The sequence below is a fragment of the Danio aesculapii genome, chromosome 23 (genome assembly GCF_903798145.1).
Source record: "Danio aesculapii chromosome 23, fDanAes4.1, whole genome shotgun sequence".
In the NCBI taxonomy this organism is placed as follows: Eukaryota; Metazoa; Chordata; class Actinopteri; order Cypriniformes; family Danionidae; genus Danio; species Danio aesculapii.
In genome coordinates, this window is record NC_079457.1 from 24843021 (window position 1) to 24862850 (window position 19830).

The following is a 19830-nucleotide window of genomic DNA, read 5'->3' on the forward strand; positions in this document are numbered from 1 at the left end:
TGCAACTAATTCTTATTAGATTATAAGTAGACTGTTAGGTTGGGGTTAGGGTTAGTGTAAGTTGACATGTACTTGCAAAGTTTCTTATAGTCAGCTAAATGTCTGTTGAAGGAGCAGTATCAACAGATATTAAGCAGTCTACTAATACTCAAATGGACAATCAAGATAAAGTGTTACCTTAGTTTATGTTATGTTTTTTCTTATTTCTAATATATTACACTGTAAAAGGAAGTTTACTTGAAAAGGTGAGTAAACCCATTGACTTAAAAAAAATAAGAGAAATTCTATTGCAACTTGCAACTGTTAAGTTGACTTAACTTTTGTTTTATAATTATACATACTCCATGTAGTCAAATTATTAGCCCTCCTGTGAAGTTTTTATTTTTATTTTATTCAAATATTTCTCAAGAGATCTTAAACAGACTAATGGAATTTTCACAGTATTTCCTATGTTTTTTTCCTTTCCTTTATTTAATTTCCTTGTGTTTTAGTTTGGCTGGAGTAAAATCGTTTTTTTTGTTGTTTAAAAATACATCAATAAGCAGTTTTACGGTCAATATTATTCGCTTCTTTAAGAAAACAATGTTATCTAATTACTTGCCAAATTATCCTTGCCTACACTGTTAAAAAAAAAATCCTGGTTGCCTTAAATTTTTAAACTCAATCAGATTAACTTTATGAGTCCATTGAACTTATATTATGTTAAACTGACTTAAAACAGCTTGTGTAACATATAAAATTAAGTTAGAACAAGATTAACTTTAGTTTAATAGGTTACAATGAGCTAGAAACATATGCTGTCAAGACTAATTGATCATTTTTTTTTGCAGTGTAGTTAAACTAATTAACCTAGTTAAGTCTTTAAATTGCACTTTAAGCTGAATACTATCTTGCAAAATAACTAGTAAAATATTATGAACTGTCATCGTGGCAAAACCGAATTAAACTGGTTATTAGAAATTGGTTATTAAAAATATTATTTTAAAAAATATGTCATAAATAATCATCTCTACATTAAGCAACACTTGGGAATTTTTTTAAAACAATAAAATTTTTACAGAAGGGCTTGTAATTTTGACTTCAAATTAACATTGTAAGTGTTTTTATTTAAAAAATTACAAAATACTTTGCCAAAGAGTCTATAAAATTAGGACAGTTACTTCGCCATCTAAATAATTACCTAAACCTCCATGGTGAAGGTATTATGGAGGTATAAGACATGCAGAAACCAGGATTAAAGGCTACATAATGCACCTCAATCCCAGAGCAAATAGGGCAAATGTGAAGGGGTGAGCGCACAGCTGGCCCCTGAGACCTCCGGATCCTGGGCAAACAGGCTTCCAGCATGCCTTCGCTAGTCTCGGCAACAAATGACAAGAGTCCCTGAACAATGCTCAACAAGCAGCTAAACACAAGACTTAATAAATTCTCATTGCTGTAGGATTTCTCTACTTTATTAGATACATAATAAGTAGAAGATAGTCTTAAAAGGTTGGGTCAGCATTGGGTATGAGATTTTTTTTAAAGCAGTACTAAATCATGATTAAAAAAGTCATTTGAATATTGTTTGCATTTTTTTTGTTTTGTTTTATTAATGAATCTTTGTTAGTAACTAACTACAATAGCAAGTTTGCTGTCTCTTATAAAAGTCTTGAAATTCAAAACATTTACCTATATTATTTTACTTAGTCTCTCTAAATCTGTGTAACTGTAAGTATGTATTTCCTTTTCAAAACGAATAATATGAGACCACCGATTTTTAATTTCTTTTGCAATTTCTGTAGGCCCAGTAATTTAAATTAAAGCAATGATTGTTACTCATATGCTCCGCCTAGTGGTCATATATGGGACCGAATTGGATTGAACCTCCCTGTTTAACTCACTAATAAAACATTCGATAGATGGCGCGCGACACCTATAAAAGAGTTCTTTCTCTGGTCGCTCGTCAGTAAAATCACAGCCAGATTATATTGCGCTTTCCAAATAATTTCAATAATTTACAGCTCTGTGAAGTAGTATTTTTTTACTTTAAAGTTTGTGTATTTCAAATGTGTTAATATATTTTAAATACATGTACTTTTTTACCATCCTTAAAATGTTAGAAATAAAATACTATAATAAAAAAAGCCCATTACAGAACTTGAAAAAGGTTTTATAAAATATGCAAAATAAAGAATAATAGTTGGAAATTGGTATTTCATGCATTTCATTCATAACTTGTATGTTTATATTCAGGTGCAAAAAAAGTTAAACAGTGTTATGTGTTTTATTTGTTGCAATTTCTTAATCGTCTTTTAACGCACCAACAAACATGAACAGAATAAAAGAACAAACCAACTTTTAAAAGAACAAACATGAGTTCATAATTCATCTGGAATAAAAGCAGCGGCGACTTTGCTCTCTGTAGCCCGCAGCCTGCGAGTTTAGCAGCGGCACGTGCTCAAGGGACGCAGCGGTGCAGTGAGCGGGCGCGCAGACTGGCTGGCACGCGGACAGATGTAGCAACGCCTCCCCCGCGCGCTCTCTGCCTTCTGCACTGCTGGAATGATTGACGCGTAAGATCTTCACCCAGCCAATAAGGCGAAGCTTTGCTCGATTTGCATAAAGCGGCGGGCTTCCCATTGGTTTCCTGCGTGCTGCTTCGAACCGCCTCGCGTGCCTGTACAGCTGTTTGCTTCTTTGAAGCGCAACTAGATCCTCCAAGTTTTTTCGCACTTATTTTCTTTCTATAGTGACTGGATCTGGACTTTTATTATTATATATTATATATATAATAATAATAATGATAATAATAATAATAATAATAATAATAACAGATATGCTTGTCTATGTGTCCCGGAATATCATCAAAGGTTAGATTAATAGACACTGCAATATTAAGTATGCAAGTAGCCTAATAAGTGTCCAAACTTTCTAACCAAATCTAGTAATGGCAGTTTGCATGAAAATTTGGCTGTTATGTTGGTGGTTCTATAATGCAGTTAAATTTAGGGAAATTCAATATCCTAATAAGATAAGTATCATGTTCTCCGACGTTTCTATACATATTAAATTTTGATAAACTGATCATTATTTGTCAGTTTTTCTATTCCGAAATGAAGTGTGCAGGAATGTTGGCCGGCGCAGTATGTGAACGCAGAAATACGTGATTCAGCTCTGAAAAAAACGTTGGTGGCAAACAGCAAGAGTATTCCCCCAATTCCCCTTATCACTTCACAGCCAGGCCGACTGCACTCGCCTCTTTGTTGTTTGTCCCTCCAGGGCTGATTGAGCAGCGCGTGACTGACAGCCCGCGGGGGTGTTGTCCAATCAGCAGTCTGCCCGCGCCCAATGGGTGAGTCCGCGCGCCTATTGGCTGAAGCGAGTGTGGGAAAGAATGCAGAGAGGGTTTCACACGAACTGGGAGCATGCGATCTATCTATAAATACCGCTGGCGTGTGGCAGTGGGAGATTCGACTTGCCCTCTGAAGCGCTGCGCCACACACACGCTCGTGTCCTCATATGACAGCCTCCCGACTATAAGTCATAAAGCTGATAAGAGGGACTCACTCTCTCTCTCGTGACCGTCCCGAGATCTTGGCTACGTTCCGCATCTAACCCTAACAGCCTGTTCCTGTTGTTTTTTTGAAACCACACACGGAATATAATCACTTTTTGGCTTCTACCGGACTCAACTTTGGTGTTTGATCATGCCAGCCGATAATATGGAGAAGCAGACAGCATCACCTATTGCTGGTGCCCCTGCCAGTGGATCTCATACTCCTGACAAACCAAAGAATGCCAGCGAGCATAGAAAGGTAAAATTCATTTATAATGCAATGGCATATTGTTTTAAAAGAATGACAGCTGCATCAGTTATTCTAAAAAGGAGCGAAAGTCTTTTAATTGCGTAAATTAATTAATTTTCCATTTCATCTGCAGTCTTCAAAGCCAATCATGGAAAAGCGCCGCAGAGCGAGAATCAACGAGAGCCTTGGACAGCTGAAGACTCTCATTCTTGATGCTCTTAAAAAAGATGTAAGTTTTATCTACAACTCTTGTCGTGCTTCAGTAACCCGACGTTAGTAATTCTGAAACAGTTTCTAACCGAATTCTGCTCATTCACAGAGCTCCAGACACTCTAAATTGGAGAAAGCTGACATTCTGGAGATGACAGTCAAGCACCTGCGCAATTTACAGCGTGTTCAGATGACCGGTAAGTTGCAAGTCAAATTCCTCAAGATGCGGAACGTGCTTTTAAAAACGCAAATATATCTCTCGGATACCCAATCTAAATACATTTTATCTTTGTTTTCCAGCAGCCTTGTCAGCTGACACAAACGTCCTCAGCAAGTACCGCGCAGGATTCAACGAGTGCATGAACGAGGTGACTCGATTTCTCTCTACCTGCGAGGGAGTGAACACGGAGGTCAGATCGCGACTTCTCAACCACCTGTCTGGTTGTATGGGACAGATGATGGCCATGAACTACCCTCAGCCTGCCCCCGCTCAACAGGCTCATTTGACTCAGCCTCTTCACGTGCAGCTTCCTTCAACGTTACCCATCAACGGCGCCTCAATGGGTTCCAAACTCAGTCCTTCAGAAGCGGTCTCACCAAAAGTCTTTGGAGGATTCCAGCTGGTGCCAGCCACTGACGGACAGTTTGCTTTTCTTATACCCAACCCAGCGTTCGCTTCTGCTACAACTCCAGTCATTCCCTTGTACGCAAACGCAAGCGTTCCTGTGACTGTCAACGCCAGTCCGGTCCAGGCCAGCTCGGCTCCCACGGTCGCATCTCCTGTCCAGGGAATGACCTCCTTCTCGGGCGTTCCACAAGCCGTCAGTCCCGTTGGTGTCAGTGCGGGAGCAGAAAGCAATGAGCCGGTATGGAGACCCTGGTAGACTTGCGACATCTCATATGAACTTATAAACAGTTTTCATGGTGAAGAAAATACGTTCAGTTCCGTTCTAAGGGACTTTGTTGACCTTCTGTTGGGCAAGTGTTTGTTAGCTGATTCCAATATTTGGATGTTGTTAATGAATATGCTGTTGTGAATACAACAGAATAACATTTAATGTTTATAAAGTACTTTTTTAAATCAAAGAGTTTAGTTTTGTACAAAGTTTGTAAAAGATTGTATCATGCCAAAGCTTCCTTGTTCTTTTCACGATGAGTGTTTATGTTTGATGCTGAATAAATCAAAATAACGAAATTTATTATTGTCAATCTTTCTTTAATGAGTTCTTGATTCAGTGTAATATGGTATTCTGAGTGACAGATTCCATTTATTTTGCTTTAACTTAAGTTGTGATTTTTACTTTACAACTGATTCTTTACATAGAGTCATTACATAAATAAGGAATCTAGATTTAAAAATGGATAAACAATATAAACTGACAATATAAGCCTACAATTTATTCACAGAAAGAGAGACAAATCTGGACCTATAACAGCCATGAGAGCGTATGGAGTTAAAGGGAAGAATTCCACCACATCTTTCACATAGTCTACAGCAGTTTTACAACTTTTTATTTATATTTATTCAAAGGGTCAGCTCAGTTTCATGACATCCTCGTATTGCTCTGAGTTTAGTTCTGGCGGGAAGAGATCACCAAGTGTCACAGGTTGAAATGACAAAGGCCACGAGAGGGTTTTTTTCTTTTCTTTTGCAAAAAGGTAATTAAACATCTGAAAAGGGTCTCATCCTGTATGCAGCGGGATCTTTAAGAAGTCCTAAACCCCCATTCATGGTCTGAGCAATACGCTTTGGGTTAATGTCACTAACAGATTGCTTCACTGAAAAGAGAATATGGAAGAATCCTCTCCTCCTTTTGTGTACCAGTCGCTTTAATTGTAAAGATGCACCTGAATAGCGCGCGGGGCCTCTTTTCTGAATAAAGTGATGCGCTGCCTTAATATCAAAGCTTAATTAAATATAGTAAGATCTATAAACTTTATTAAAAAAAAAAAAACATGTATCTTTCTACAGTCAGCTTGACACGCAGGACCCATGTTATCCCTGAATGTAAACTTATTTTTCCTTTGCGCGTGAGCTCCGGAACTGGGAGACGTGTCGCGCGGGCTGTCGGCATAAAGTTTACCGTGTGTCTGCCACTTGCAGTCAGCGGCCTCTTCATTTTCGGATTAGGTTACACACCCTGGTGACCGGCGGCCGCAGGGTTTCCCACTTAACAACTTAGTCCTGTTAAACCAAATACTGACGGGCTTTTAAAAGTTATTTATTAACACGTGACGTCACTACCAAGTGCCAGATTTTTTTGTATCAGATGCTTTTGCATTATAGGCCTTCTTTCAATCGTGTAAATTATAGGTTATATCACAGCATACATGTATGGAGTTTTTTTTTTTTTTTTTTTTGTTTAAGCGTTTTAATACAACGTTTAGCCTAAATATTCGCTTTAGCTAACCTACATTGGAACTAAAACTCAAGGTTCTGTAGCCTGTAAATGCCACGAAGAACCAAACATCAATGTTTTTCCTTCCGCAAAATGTTTCTTTGGAAAATATCAAAATGTTATCCATACTACTATGAATTAAATGACTTCACTCAAAACTTCTTTGGGAAGCCAGTTTCTTATGACATCATTGTGTGAAATCCCCTTTTTTGTTTCTATAATGACACCTTTAATTTAAAGATTTTTCGGTCAGCAGGTAACCGGGGCAGGAATTCAACACATTTTAACTTCTCACTTTATTATTTACACATCCCAAATATATCACAAAATCTCTAAGTAGTGTTTAAATCTAGCTAAACAGAAAAACCAAGAAAGAATTGCTCACAGAAAAAAGCAGACCCCCCTGAAAGTCATTGAAAGATTCGTACACTCTTCAATACCCTCGGGGCTAATCTAAATCGCACAGAAAAGCTTGTTTTCGCACATGTGCATTGCTGAAACACTAGTTGGCAGTGTGTGGGCTCCGTGGCTTCTCTCTCTGCCTGCGTGTCTGAGTTAATAGTTCAGAGATGCCGTTGTGGTGCTGAGGTCGTGAGAACCGAGCGAACTAGACTGCCTGCGGCCGGGCAGAGAGCCAGTCCGTAAATCCCCGCTGGCAGGCCGGGTCGTGCTTTGGCCGCACAGCCTCTCTGGAGGTGAAGAGGCGCACACGCGTGGCCGCCAAGATGCGAGTTTTGAGCCAGAGTATAATAATTACAGGAGCCACTGGCCAGATCCAACACAGAGAGACTTTTGAAGCAACATTAAGGACCTCTTACAGATTAAATAGTTGTATCACAAAAAAAGAAATGTTATTTACAAATTCATAGACCTGATGATATAGTGCTTTAGTAGCTTTCAAACATGTTTTAATATGTTTATATTTGTTTTACATTTACGTATTATAAAGTTTTACATTTAGCTTTTGCACGCACACACTGGTTACACTTACATAGAGTTGAGAGTTGAAGATTAGCCTCTAAGTGTTTATATTAACAGCCATAACAAGCATACCTCTCTGTTCTCAAGACAAAATGCATAATCTAAAAGAAATAACGATTACCAACCACCCCCCCCCCCTCTCTCTCTGTCTTTTTAAATCAGCTTACCCAAAGAGATATGATCAGCTCTTATATTTCAGGACTTAAACTTAAACTGGAACATTTGGCCTACACGACAGTGAATGTAACCCTAACGTGAGAGTTTAGAAAATTGCGCTGTCTTAGTAAACTCTGTTTAACCTGTTAAAAATCCTAAAAGGATAGTTCACCCATAATGAAACTTTACTGAGCCTCAGATGCAAATCCACTTAGCAATATCTTTTTACTAGTGAATAGAGAGGAAGATATTTTGAAGAATGAAACCTGGATTTACATATTCACTGTGAAACATTGTAAGCTTTTTCAACTTTCTTCAAAATACCTTTTTTTTGTATTCAAAGGCTAAAATAAAACCCATACAGGTACAGAACAAGTGGAAGAGTAAATAAAAACGTTTAATTTTGAATTATCCATTTAAAACATTTTCTTAGACTAATAAAGAGTTGAAACTTAAGCATTTTATAATATCTAAATGTTTAACGTCACTCCGGGAAGCCAGCAGACTCCCAAATCCTGGACATTTTTCTGAATGACCTGTTTCTGGGTTTAGGCCTCAGGTCATTTCCACAAGTACATTCAGCTGATAATTCATTAGCTGCCTGTTCTTGTTTTTCTTTCTATTAATGGACCAGCTCTAATGCGATTTCTGTTTGATCTGCTGATTTGGGAGATATTGTGCAAAATAGATTAGCATTATGATGTTAAGACTGGTCAACAAGAAGATGATTATCTTTATGTGTGCCAAATGCAGTGTCCTTTTTGACCACAAGGAGGTCTTATGTTATGTTAAGCTATTTAGAGCTAATCAATGATCTGAAAAAGGTTAAAGAACAGATTTGGAGTGATAGGAAATACACATATTTTCCTATTAATCTAAATAAGTCTATATTTGGATGTGTATTTAATAAAATTGTTCCTCTTTTTCCTTCCCAACCAAATCAGCTTACATAAGTAACCCTGACTAAATTTATTCTAGTTCAAAGTCACACTCATGAGGACAAGGGGGGAATGCTCTGCATGCTTGGTTATGGACGCTGTGGGAGAAAGGTGGGGGGCAAGGGGCACATTGGTCCAGAAAAGAATCAGATGAAGCTGACACTTCTTCTTACTCTTTCAACACCTGTTGCCCAAGATGTAAAAAAAAAAAGACACAGTCATCAGCACAATTCTGTTTCTTAGTTCCTGCTGGCAGAACATCTCTGCATGTGAATATCCCATATAGACATTAAAAGAACTGTTCACATATTTACCTTAATGTCATTCCAACCTTTTATGACTTTCTTTGGTGAAAGTTGATGAAAAGTCCTTCATAATATCTTCAGAGGGGAAAAACTAACGCAGGTTTGGAAAAAACAACTATCCTTAAGGACCTCTACTGTTTCAATTACTCGTCTGTTCCATTATTGTTATTATTTTTACAGGGATTATCAGGTCTTCCTCTGATATTAATAGAGAAGCAGCCCATCTCTCCCTAGTAGCAAGGAGTCGTGTGGTGGGGAGGGAGGAGACACATAGGGACGCACTGCTGACCCTTATCAGATATCACAGCTCAAGGAGCCGCAAGGTCCGCAGATCCTTGTCACTTGTCTGCGGGACATATATCTGGGTCCAGGTTTTGCTTTTCAGCACAATCTATGGTTTCAAGCCATGGTGTCTTGGCAGTCTTTGAAGCTCTTGCAAATAGTATAGATTCCAAGGGAGAAAGTTAAGGACCACCCTCTGACAGTCAAGAGGTCTTTCCAAGTATTTATAATCCCATCTCCTTGGTGGCCTTGAAGAAGAGCGACTTTAAATTTGGACACAGCCTTTATTTATGTTTTTGCGCATCTTGAGGTCCATTTATTTATGTGGATCTGACTGGTCAGCTGTCCAGCTATTTTAAGTGACGTTCTTATATTGCAGGCAGACTTCAGAGATGTGTTTTCTTTTTGCAATGTTTTTATGTAATTTAACAATGTCAAATGCCAACAAAAGCATATGTATGGATCTGTATATGTATATTTTAAAAGCCTGTTTACCTCAATAAAGGGCTATATAGTGCTATTAATATACGCCTGTTAAGTCGTGCTGTATGAAATACTGTTTTCGGGTCCAAGCTGCTACTCATTTGAATTGAGAAAATGTTTGTTTATGACCACTTTTTAGTCATATCACACATTACAGTGAATATTATATAAAATCATGGTGTACACAACAGTCTCTGGACTTGCTGTAACATAGACACCAATATTTTAAAGGTTCAAGACCGGCAGCTATAGCTCTCTGCAACTCTTACATGGTCACCCACTGAATCTAAGAAGGGCTGCGCCCGGTCAGTACTTGAATGGGAGATCACATGGGAAAACTAGCTTGCTGCCGAAAGTGGTGGTAGGGAGACCAGCAGGGGGCGCTCAACCTGTGGTCTGCGTGGGTCCTAACACCCCAGTATATTGATGCTCTATACTCTATACAGTGAGTGCTGTCTTTTGTATGAGACGTCAAACTGAGAAAAAAAATGCAGGGGTTTAACCCCGACATCCTGGCCCCAATTTTGGGGCGGGATCAAAATTGGTGATGTAGAGCGCATCTGCTAGTGGAGTGATGACGTGTCAGTTTCTCATCATTATTCATAGCGGAGTTTTCTTATCCTATGAGAAGACCCTGCTTTTTAATTATTTCTGAGAGCAAGTGCTTTGCGAAGGCAAGGCAGACCTGCCAAGCTGTGACACCCAATGACTGGGTGAGAACGCTTATGTGTTTGTTTCCATGATCCACGGAGTTTGTTGCATGGCTTTCTCCGCGATGCTGTCAGGGCCGATTCAGCAAATCTGTTTGTGTGCAGCAAGCATTTTTGTCTGAAGAGATGTCCGAGAATTGGAGAATGGCGGACTTTATCTTTTATCAGTTGAGTTCATTACCATTCAGACACTACCTATCCGTGCTGCTGTGTTCACCTGTTTTCAAATCCTCCTGATTAACGGCAGGGTTAATGCTTGGAATAGATAGGGCAAGAGACCTGCTGCACTGCTATCCACTGTGTCTGCACTGTGGAGAGAAGTCCTTCTCATTTGTGTTTATGTAAACACGATTATGTTTATAATGATATAACAAATTGTGGTTATGTGTATATGAAAATATGAATAACATATGTAGCAGGGCATTAAATAACTTAATGTTTATTTCTTTGCATTTTAACTTTGTAAACTATAAAATAATGGGTCTCACAATTTGTGTCTCATTTTGAGAGCTAACTGACAACAGTTGTCTGCCGCCCTCTTTTTCCTCTGCTCTGCTGGCCATGCCCACTCCTCCCTCTGCTCATAGAGCTCCACGCCTATCATGAAGCATTTCAAAAAATTCTGAGGTAGACTTGAACCAAAACAAATGGGCTTCATGGCCCTTTAACAATTTATAAACAATTAAACACTTTCTGGCCATCGGATATTAGGCATGGATATTATATATATTGCAATTGTGATTTTTGAAAGTTTTAAATCGCCTTTGTAAATGTTTATTATATTCATTTGTTGAGTCTCCCCAAACAGTTTGATAGAGCGATTGGACACGGAAGCCACTTTGCGTGATGTCACACTTAACAAGCGGATAGACTCCAAAAGTTTTATTTGTTTGTTTTTTTCCTGCAATGCCATAAGGATCTTTCAAACGGAAATGAGAAGTAATTTATAGGAAATATGTTTCATTCTTGTACCTTCAGAAGGTACTCTGAAATTACGTATGCTACCTGACAGTGAGAGCAAAAGTGAAATTCAACAAAGTTAAAGACTGGTGGATGGTGGACTCTGTGATCAAAGCTGTGTTTTTGTTCTGTGTTGCCTTTAGTTTCATTTTGACATAGACCTAATGTGGTCGAAAAAGCAAAAGTCAGCTATAACAACTTGTAGTTTACCACATTTCACCAAAGCTGTGAAAAGAATATAACACTGCAGACAAATGTGACTAAATGGTCCTAACATTATAGCTTTCTTTATGCATTGTCTTGTTACACAGTGTTATACTGTCAGTGTCTTGTATGACATGCATTTAACCAATTAGAGTACACTGACATTACTGGTAGTTCCTATTAACCTGGGTTAGACCCTACTCTGTAGTAGGACCTAATTCAGTTATTTTTATTTAGTTGATTTTATTTAGTTGCACAAAAGGCAGGTAAAATAAGTATGTAAAATATTTTTCAATTTCTGCAAACAATGCTTGTTTTATCTGACTATTTTCAATTATTACATTTTAAAATACTCCTAACAAGACTATAGTAACTTTTTTATTGATTACATGATTATATATTATTGACAAAATGACACTAAATTTATTTTCTTCCTGATTTAACTCTTTATAGGCCAATCATGGAAATATTCTTTGGAAAAAACCCTGAAGTTTTACCAAGACTTTTGATCTTTTATGACTTAAAAATATCAGTCAATGAACTTATTATATACAGTTCTTTGCTCTTTAAAAAGGGTAAGCCTTGTTTAACCATATCTTTTGAAAACTTTTGTCATTATCATACTTCAAGATATACAACAGAACAGCTATTTTCAGATTTTTATATCAATGTGAGATCATTTTGTTTTTCGAATCAGTATTTTAGACTAAAAGTAATAGATATTACTATATAGTAATTAAATTGTTTTACTCCAAAATTTACAACATGATAGTTTGTGTAACTCATTTTGTGCTCAGTAACAGTCAGTCAGACTAATCAGAAAAACAAAAAAAGAAAAACATGTGTACTTTCTAGCAAATTAGTTTTTTTGTTGTTGTTTTTCATTGTTACAGTGCATTTTGTTGTTATAGATTCTTTGACTTCATTTAAGAAGTTTACAACGGATGCTCTATTCGCAATAATGTCCCAGTCCTTTATACAGACGACAAGTGGTTAACTGAAAAGTCAAACTGAGGGCACGATCTGTGGGTTTTCTCGCAATGAGTGCACTGAAGCCTTGCATGTCTGTGGGATGCAGTTCTGAGGTAGTGAAATCAGTCTTCTCAGCATGGCATTTCCCCTGCTCGCTGAACTCGCTAATACATTAGGGCAAACTCTCTAAAGCACTTAAGTTTCAGGAAGTCTAGCACATCATGTTTAGGCGTTTATGTTGTAAAACGGTTCACTTTGGTGAAGTGTTTTTAAATTTGGCTTGTTTGACGCAATAGCTTGGCAATTTCAAGGCTTTCTGCAATGAACGCCATCATACTCTCAGGTCATCTCTGTACAAGTAGGGTAAAAATAATAATTGTTGCTTGTTCAAACTACTTATTAAAAGAAGCTGAAACAACACAATTCTTGAGATTTTTATGGGACAACTTAATTGTTCAATCCAGTTAAATATGTTAATTGACAACGTGAATGAATTGTGTAGAAACCTGCTTTTTTACAGTGTAGATGTTTAGGATGTTCTCATGCATTTTCACATCCACTTAATATGGAACTTGTGGAAATATTGTTGTTTTTATTTTTTTTACCAGGCTGGCATCATATATGGAAGGGTCACTGAAAGGGCACAGTTAGTATGAGTGGGAAATTTGCCCCTTGCATGGGTGGTGAATCAGCCACTGTCTAACCACAAGCCTAGACGTGCCCTACATAGACACCTGAGAGTAACTGCTCACAGCTCTGACTCATGTCAGTCCTTTCAAACCATCTGTGAGAACGTGTGCGTATGTGTGTACTCATGCCAAACACAGGATCTTCATTGCCCTTTAATACACAGCCTAGAAACAAAACAACAAAAGCCAGAACAATACGTTAACGCAAAGAGAATGATGCACTTCCGATGGTTTTGATGATGTAAGCTGAAAATAAGAAGAAAAGCTTTCATGAAACTGGTGCAGCAGGGGTCATCTTTTTTCAGATATTTAGTTTAGTTTCTTATCAAAACATTTAAAAGTTTTTCTTTTAACATTGTACTTAATACATTCTGCAATGTATTTATTTATTTGATTGATTTTGCTTTGAAAATTTTGTATCTTGCTTTCTTAAAAATTAATAGGGCATACTTTTTTTTTCATTCAACTAGCTGTATTATTTTAAGGAAATCACAAAAAACAGTGTTATAATTTTAATAAATATTTGTATATTTTATTAATATTTTGCAGATGTGAGGATTTATTTATTTGTGTGTTTATAAAATTATTTTTGTAAAGCGTTTGTTTTAAAAATAAATGTAAACACACACACACATATATTCTTCTAAATAAGATGTTTATGTTGCATTTTCAGGCGGCACGGTGGCTCAGCGGTTAGCACTGTTGCAAGATGGTCGCTGGTTCGAGTCTCAGCTGGGCCAGTTGGCATTTCTGTGTGTTTTTCATGTTTGCATGGGTTTCCTCCCGGTGCTCAAGTTTTTACCACATTCCAAAAACATGTATGAGTGTGTATGAATGTGAGAGTGTATAGGTGTTTCCCTGTACTGGGTTGCAGCTGGAAGGGCATCTGCTGTGTAAAACATAGTTCCGAATAGTTGGCGGTTCATTCCGCTGTGTCAATCCCTGATAAATAAGTGACTAAGCCGAAGGAAAATTAATGAATGAATGTTACATTTTCATAAGTATTAAATACATAAATCAAAAATAAAACCAATATCAGCCCCCTTGAAAAACAACCATTATATTTTTATATTTTGTTGTATATATATATATATATATATATTTACATTTTGAAATTTAAATAAAACATGTTCCAAATAGCATCACGGTGACGCAGTGGGTAGCACGATTGCCTCATAGCAAGAAGGTCGCTGGTTCGAGCCTCGGCTGGGTCAGTTGGACCCAGTTTCCTCTGGGTGCTCTGGTTTCCCCCACAAGTCCAAAGACATGCGCTATAAGTGAATTGGGTAAGCTAAATTGATCGAAGTGAAGTAATTGATCGAGTGTGTGTGGATGTTTCCCAGTCATTGGGTTGCAGCTGGAAGGGCATCTGCTGTGTAAAACATATGCTGAATAAGTTGGCGGTTCATTCCACTGTGGCAATCTCAGATTAATAACGGAACTAATCTGAAAAGAAAATTGATGAATAAATGAATGTTCCAAATATGTTTCATCCATTTTAAAATGGCCTTTGTTCCCAATAGTGAGCACTTCACCTCCAAACACTCCATCTATTGATGTCCTCCATGTTCAGGTCACAAGGATTAGGTGTGAATATATGACAGATTGCTGGCAGGCCCTCTAATCTTTCCACTTATCCAGTCGTGTGGCTCATTTATTGTCCTCATACAGGATGTCCTGGTATCTGGCAGGGCACTATCAAGGCACAGTGTTGCTAAGGGTGCATGTGACAAAGAAAAGCGAAACTACAAGACAAATCCCCTCACCAGATGTTACCAGCTTTTGAAAAGGTGCCTGGGAGCTTGCTCGTCCTGCACTTTCCCTCCCCTCGTCTAGTCAAAAGATCAGATTGTTTTTTCTTGCTCTCTTTATCATGCAGCCTCATGTGGATCTGCCTTTTTAAAAGCTCTTGACTCAGACTGTGACAGGTCTCTGTGCGGATGGGGCTGCTCACAGTTATGAGTGCTTGTCTTCTTCTTCTTCTCTTTTTTTGATCTCAGTCTTCTCTTTTCTTCTGACGGGAAGGTAAAGTTGACTCGTCGTGTTTGTCTTTCACTTCTTATGGTAAACGCAGAGCGGTGTGTCCTCCACTTGGAGATTTTATGGTGTTGATTCTCATGCATGAAACAGTCGAGTCGAGTGTCAGCAAGAGAAAAGCTTCACTCAAACAAAAGCTGCTAGTGAATGGCAGGGTGAAATGAGAGCACAGCTGGGCACACACACACACACACACACACAAACACACACACACACACACACACATGCAAACAATACAGGGTGATACTCTGCACATCATGTTTCCTTGGTGAATTAATCCGTACTTGTGAGCTAGTGACAGTTGATTTAGCTCTAAAGTATTTTATTTTATTTTTTGTATTTTATTTGCAATATATGAACAGCTTGTAGCAAAGCTTAAAAAATGAGGCCTTCCCCAACTTAATAGGTTTGCCAATGAAAGACTTGATATTTATGTGACTCTTAATGATTTACCCGTAAAAAAATCACAATGATATGTCATTTACTTCTGCTCCTTAACATCTTCCAGTCACAAACTAATAAAACCAAAGGATCTTTATAGGGTTTGAATGTCCTGTGAAGTACTTATAACATCCATAGAGCCTTTCCAAAAGGGTTTTTATCATTGAAAATAGTTTGTTAGGTGATTAAAATGGAAAATATAGTAGTTTATTTATTGAGAGCTTCTTTGTAGAACAAAAATGGTTCTTCTATGGCACCACTGCAAAAGCCTCTTTTATGTTGTAGAGTGCATAAAACAATTGCGTATAATGTTTAAGATAAATCAGAAAGAACCAATGTGAGTTATAATCTCAATGGGTTTCATGTAAAGGAAACTAATTTTTTCAAATTTTAGTTTGTATAGTCCATAGCAGCCTCGAGTATGCTTTAGAACTAAACTATCATAACTGTGTCATTTTAAAATGTCATTTTGCAGCTGGCAGTTAGCTCTCTGCAACTCTCTCATGGTCACCCACTGAAGTTAAGCAGGGCTGTGCCTGGTCAGTACCTGGATGGGAGACCACATGGAAAAGCCAGGTTGCTGCTGGAAGTGGTGTTAGTGAGACCAGAAAGGGGCGCCCAACCTGCTGTCTGTTTGGATCCTAATGCCCCAGTATAGTGATGGGGACTGCTCAGTGAGTGCCGTCTTTTGGATGAGACGTTAAACTGAGGTGCTGACTCTCTGTGGTCCTTAAAAATCCCAGGATGTTCTTTGAAAAAGAGTAGGGGTTTAACCCTGGCATCCTGGCCAAATTTGCCTAATGGCCTCTGTCTATCATAGCCTCCAAAACCATCACCACACCATAATTGGCTTCATCACTGTCTCCTTTTCACCAATTAGCTGGTGTGTGGTGTGTAGTCTGGGGTAATATGGTTGCCGATGCGTCATCCAGGTGGATGCTGCACACTGGTGGTGGATGAGAAGATTCCCCTCAGTGTGAGAAGCACTTTGAGTGTTCAGAAAATACGCTATATAAATATAAGGAATTAATATTGTTATTAACGAGCTTGTCTGCCGAAATGATGCAGGTGAATTTCATAGCTTGTTTGAAAATTTTCTAGTAGTTGCAGTCTAGTAGTTGCTCTAATCAGTGTTGGATGGCATCTGGATGTTCATTATCAATATATTAACTTTTCAGTATATTAACTTTCAGTACACAACTTTGGACCAGGCTCAATGGTAAATGTGCCCAGTGCTACATTTTTGAGAACCAACAAATAGGTACCTTGTACTATGTCTTCTTGCAGTTTTTGTTTTCTCAAATCCACAAGAAGGTGGCGTGTATATTTTTGACAATCTCAATTATGTTACTGGGACACATTTTCTCATACATACCAATTCTCATAAACCCCCCAGGGGCCGTTGTGGACATTACAGAAAAATCAATGTCCTTCTCGTGCGCATCCGTCAGAGAAGTTGATAGGCTTGTCGTTGTGGATAATATATCACCTTGATATCGACTGACCCACCCACCCTCTACCTAAACCCAACCGATAGTGTTTACAAAAGCAAACTACAATAGAAAATCCAACATGGGCCACATGCTTCTACAACAATCTTACACTGCTGTTATGGGTTTTGTTTTTCCTGGTTTCTGGTACTGTCTTTCGCCAGACTCAAAGCACGGTGTTCTGTCGATTTGTCCTACCTTTTCAGATTGTCCTACCTCCCATTCAAAAAGTAGGTAGCACATTTTAATATGCTGCCCATCAGATTTTGCTACCAGTGTAAACTTTAATGTGGAGTAATGATATGAAGTTGTAATATCGCTCTAACCTACCCAATCTGTAACCCCAACCTCGGAACCAATCAAATACAGTATTGGAAGCATGATTTGATGGGTAGGATAAAATGTGTTTTTAAATTAAAACCTGTTTAGTCGCATCCCAAATCTGCCACCAATCGTGGTGAGCAACTGAGCAAACTATTTATGCTAGAAAAGCCATCCATACTGAAGTAAGCAGTCAGTGGTACAACTCTGTAGCATTCGTTTTACAAACAAATTGCAGCCATATGTACCAGCAAGCACATATTTGTCGGTTCTCAAAAATGTAACCCTGGGCACATTTTCTCAATCAGCCTGACGTTACGTGTTCATAAGCATGAGCAAGAGCAATAATTTATTGGAGGCAGTTCACTAAATGGTAACAGGTGTCACAAATAACAAGGGTTTCTGAATTCTACAAATTTCCCATTTAAAAGTCAACTAAGTGCCTTGAAACACACAGTGTTATCCAGTTTGTTGATATACTTTCCACTGAAGCAGGAAGTTGGGGTAGAACGCATTGAGTAGCTCCTCCCATTTATAAAAAAAAGTAAATAATGTTTAGATTATATTATACAGTCATAGGGCTGCATTTGATAGTTTATGACAGCCACAGTCTAATAATATTAATGAGTCTGTCCGACCCGTTCTCATTGTAATCTGCTTCATATTCCTTTAAAATATAGCATTTCTATGTATAGTTCAAATGATCTCATACATTTTGTGGTCTGCACCAATTCACACGAATGCATATGATCTGTTATTGTATTTTTGGACAACATCAAACTGTTTTTGTGGTTTGTGTGACACTAATGCAAAACTAGACTTTATTCACTCCAAAGAATATTTACACTGTTTGAATCTTTATCAGTTTACAGTACACTATGTGACATTCGCAATAGTAATTTAGTAGACAAGTGATTTCAAAACAGCTTTAGGATCTATTTATAGTGTAGGGGGTGGAGATTCTTGAGAGCTTCTTTTCTCGATTCGACAGAAAATCAGATGAGAAGTCATCATATTGGTGTGAGAATTATGCTTTGAGTGGATCTATCTTTAAAATGTGAATTGGTTTTTGGAGCATAGCTTATAGATAATCTTAAGGGTAGAGATGCCCAAACTAGGGCCCACGGGCCAAAGTTGGCCCATGGTTACCTTTGATTTGGCCCAATGGTTACCTTTGATTTGATTTCATCCCATCTGAGAAGAGAGGGAGAATTTATATATGGTTTAGAGACTGTCATTTCTAATTTAATGTAACTTTTTGGTTTATTTTATTAGTTTTATTGCTAAGCTACAAAAAATCTAACTAAAATATGAAATGTTTCAATGAAATGTTGAAATAAATAAAATTAAAAAAAAAATGTACTGTCGCTCGACGGATAGAGGACAATGCAAAGACATCAGTGAGCAAATGAAGACAATGGCAGATTCTGCTTGACTAGTGTATTCAGCATTGATCTCCACTGTGTTATAAATGTTTTTTTTATTATAATAAGTTATCATTTTCAGTTATACGGCATTAGTTAATATGATTTAAAGTAATTTTTAAAGTAATAAAGTAATTTCGGCCCACAGCTCTCAATGATATTTGGTTTTATGCGTTATACCTTTTTCCGAAAAGCACCTTTGCTTACGGGTAACATATTCATGATAAATACCAAAACATTTTGTGATTCAGACTAATTTTCATTTACATTTTTATACTAATTTTGCAGTAAAGTCACATGAAAATGCTGAATGGAAAAAAATAAGGAAATAAAATAAAAATAAAAATAAAAAAGTTTAATTGGATAATTTGGTTCTTTATTTAATTTGAATACTCAACTTATATTCAAATACTTTCTTAGATATGCATCAGATTCATTTGACAGAATTTGCTTAGATGATTGAATATTGAATCATTCTAGCACACACATAACATTTGTCAGGGCAAACTGCACAACAGCAAACCTAAAATAATAACATCTGTAAATGTCCCCAGAAGTATTTGTCTTATATTGCCTTAACCACACATAAAATGGATATGGCTGTTATTGTTTCCTCTTCACTGGTAGCACACACAGTATTAACCTAGTGTAACTGCCATAGAAAGATGTGTTGTAATAGTTTTTATATCACAAAGCAAATATTTATACCATTAGCCTTTTGCTTTCATAACATGCAGATGTCTGTAATCATGAATAAATTATTGGACAAACCCATGACAATATTAACCTAAGCAAACATACCAACATTCATTCATGAAGGCATCTTTTTGAAGAATCTAATCTTTCACATATCTGTTATCTCATAACTCTCTAGCAATTTAAAGAAACATTGAAATGCAAATTTAATTCTTCTGAACTTGGTATGTCTGCATTAAAAGCAATCGCAATTTTTACCATTTTACCAAAATCATTGGCACTTGTAGTCAGTTTCTTTAACCATGGGCACAAACCACACATGATGTTAGGCATAAGTGAGTAAA

At 37.5% G+C, this 19830-nt stretch overlaps 1 protein-coding gene across 2 annotated transcripts; it reads left to right on the top strand.

The window, feature by feature from the left end:
• The first annotated feature begins 3441 nt into the window (after window positions 1-3441).
• On the top strand, window positions 3442-5193 carry her9 (hairy-related 9). Of its 2 annotated transcripts, none has more exons than XM_056449113.1 (4): window positions 3442-3797; window positions 3922-4017; window positions 4108-4195; window positions 4302-5193. In XM_056449113.1, exons 1-4 carry the CDS (start codon window positions 3690-3692, stop codon window positions 4880-4882), a joined length of 873 nt encoding a protein of 290 aa, XP_056305088.1. In that variant the 5' UTR covers window positions 3442-3689; the 3' UTR covers window positions 4883-5193. The 2 variants fall into 2 exon arrangements, with proteins under 2 accessions (XP_056305088.1, XP_056305087.1); XM_056449112.1 differs by having other exon boundaries at window positions 3443-3797; window positions 4299-5193.
• The last annotated feature ends 14637 nt before the right edge of the window (window positions 5194-19830 follow it).

What these genes read in the sequence shown, in the direction of transcription:
- her9 (XM_056449112.1), top strand. Translation starts at nt 3,690, where the DNA reads ATGCCAGCCGATAATATGGAGAAGCAGACAGCATCACCTATTGCTGGT. An exon ending in TTGATGCTCTTAAAAAAGAT is followed by an intron (nt 4,018 to 4,107) that starts GTAAGTTTTATC and finishes GCTCATTCACAG; the next exon opens with AGCTCCAGACACTCTAAATT. An exon ending in ACAGCGTGTTCAGATGACCG is followed by an intron (nt 4,196 to 4,298) that starts GTAAGTTGCAAG and finishes TTTGTTTTCCAG; the next exon opens with CAGCCTTGTCAGCTGACACA.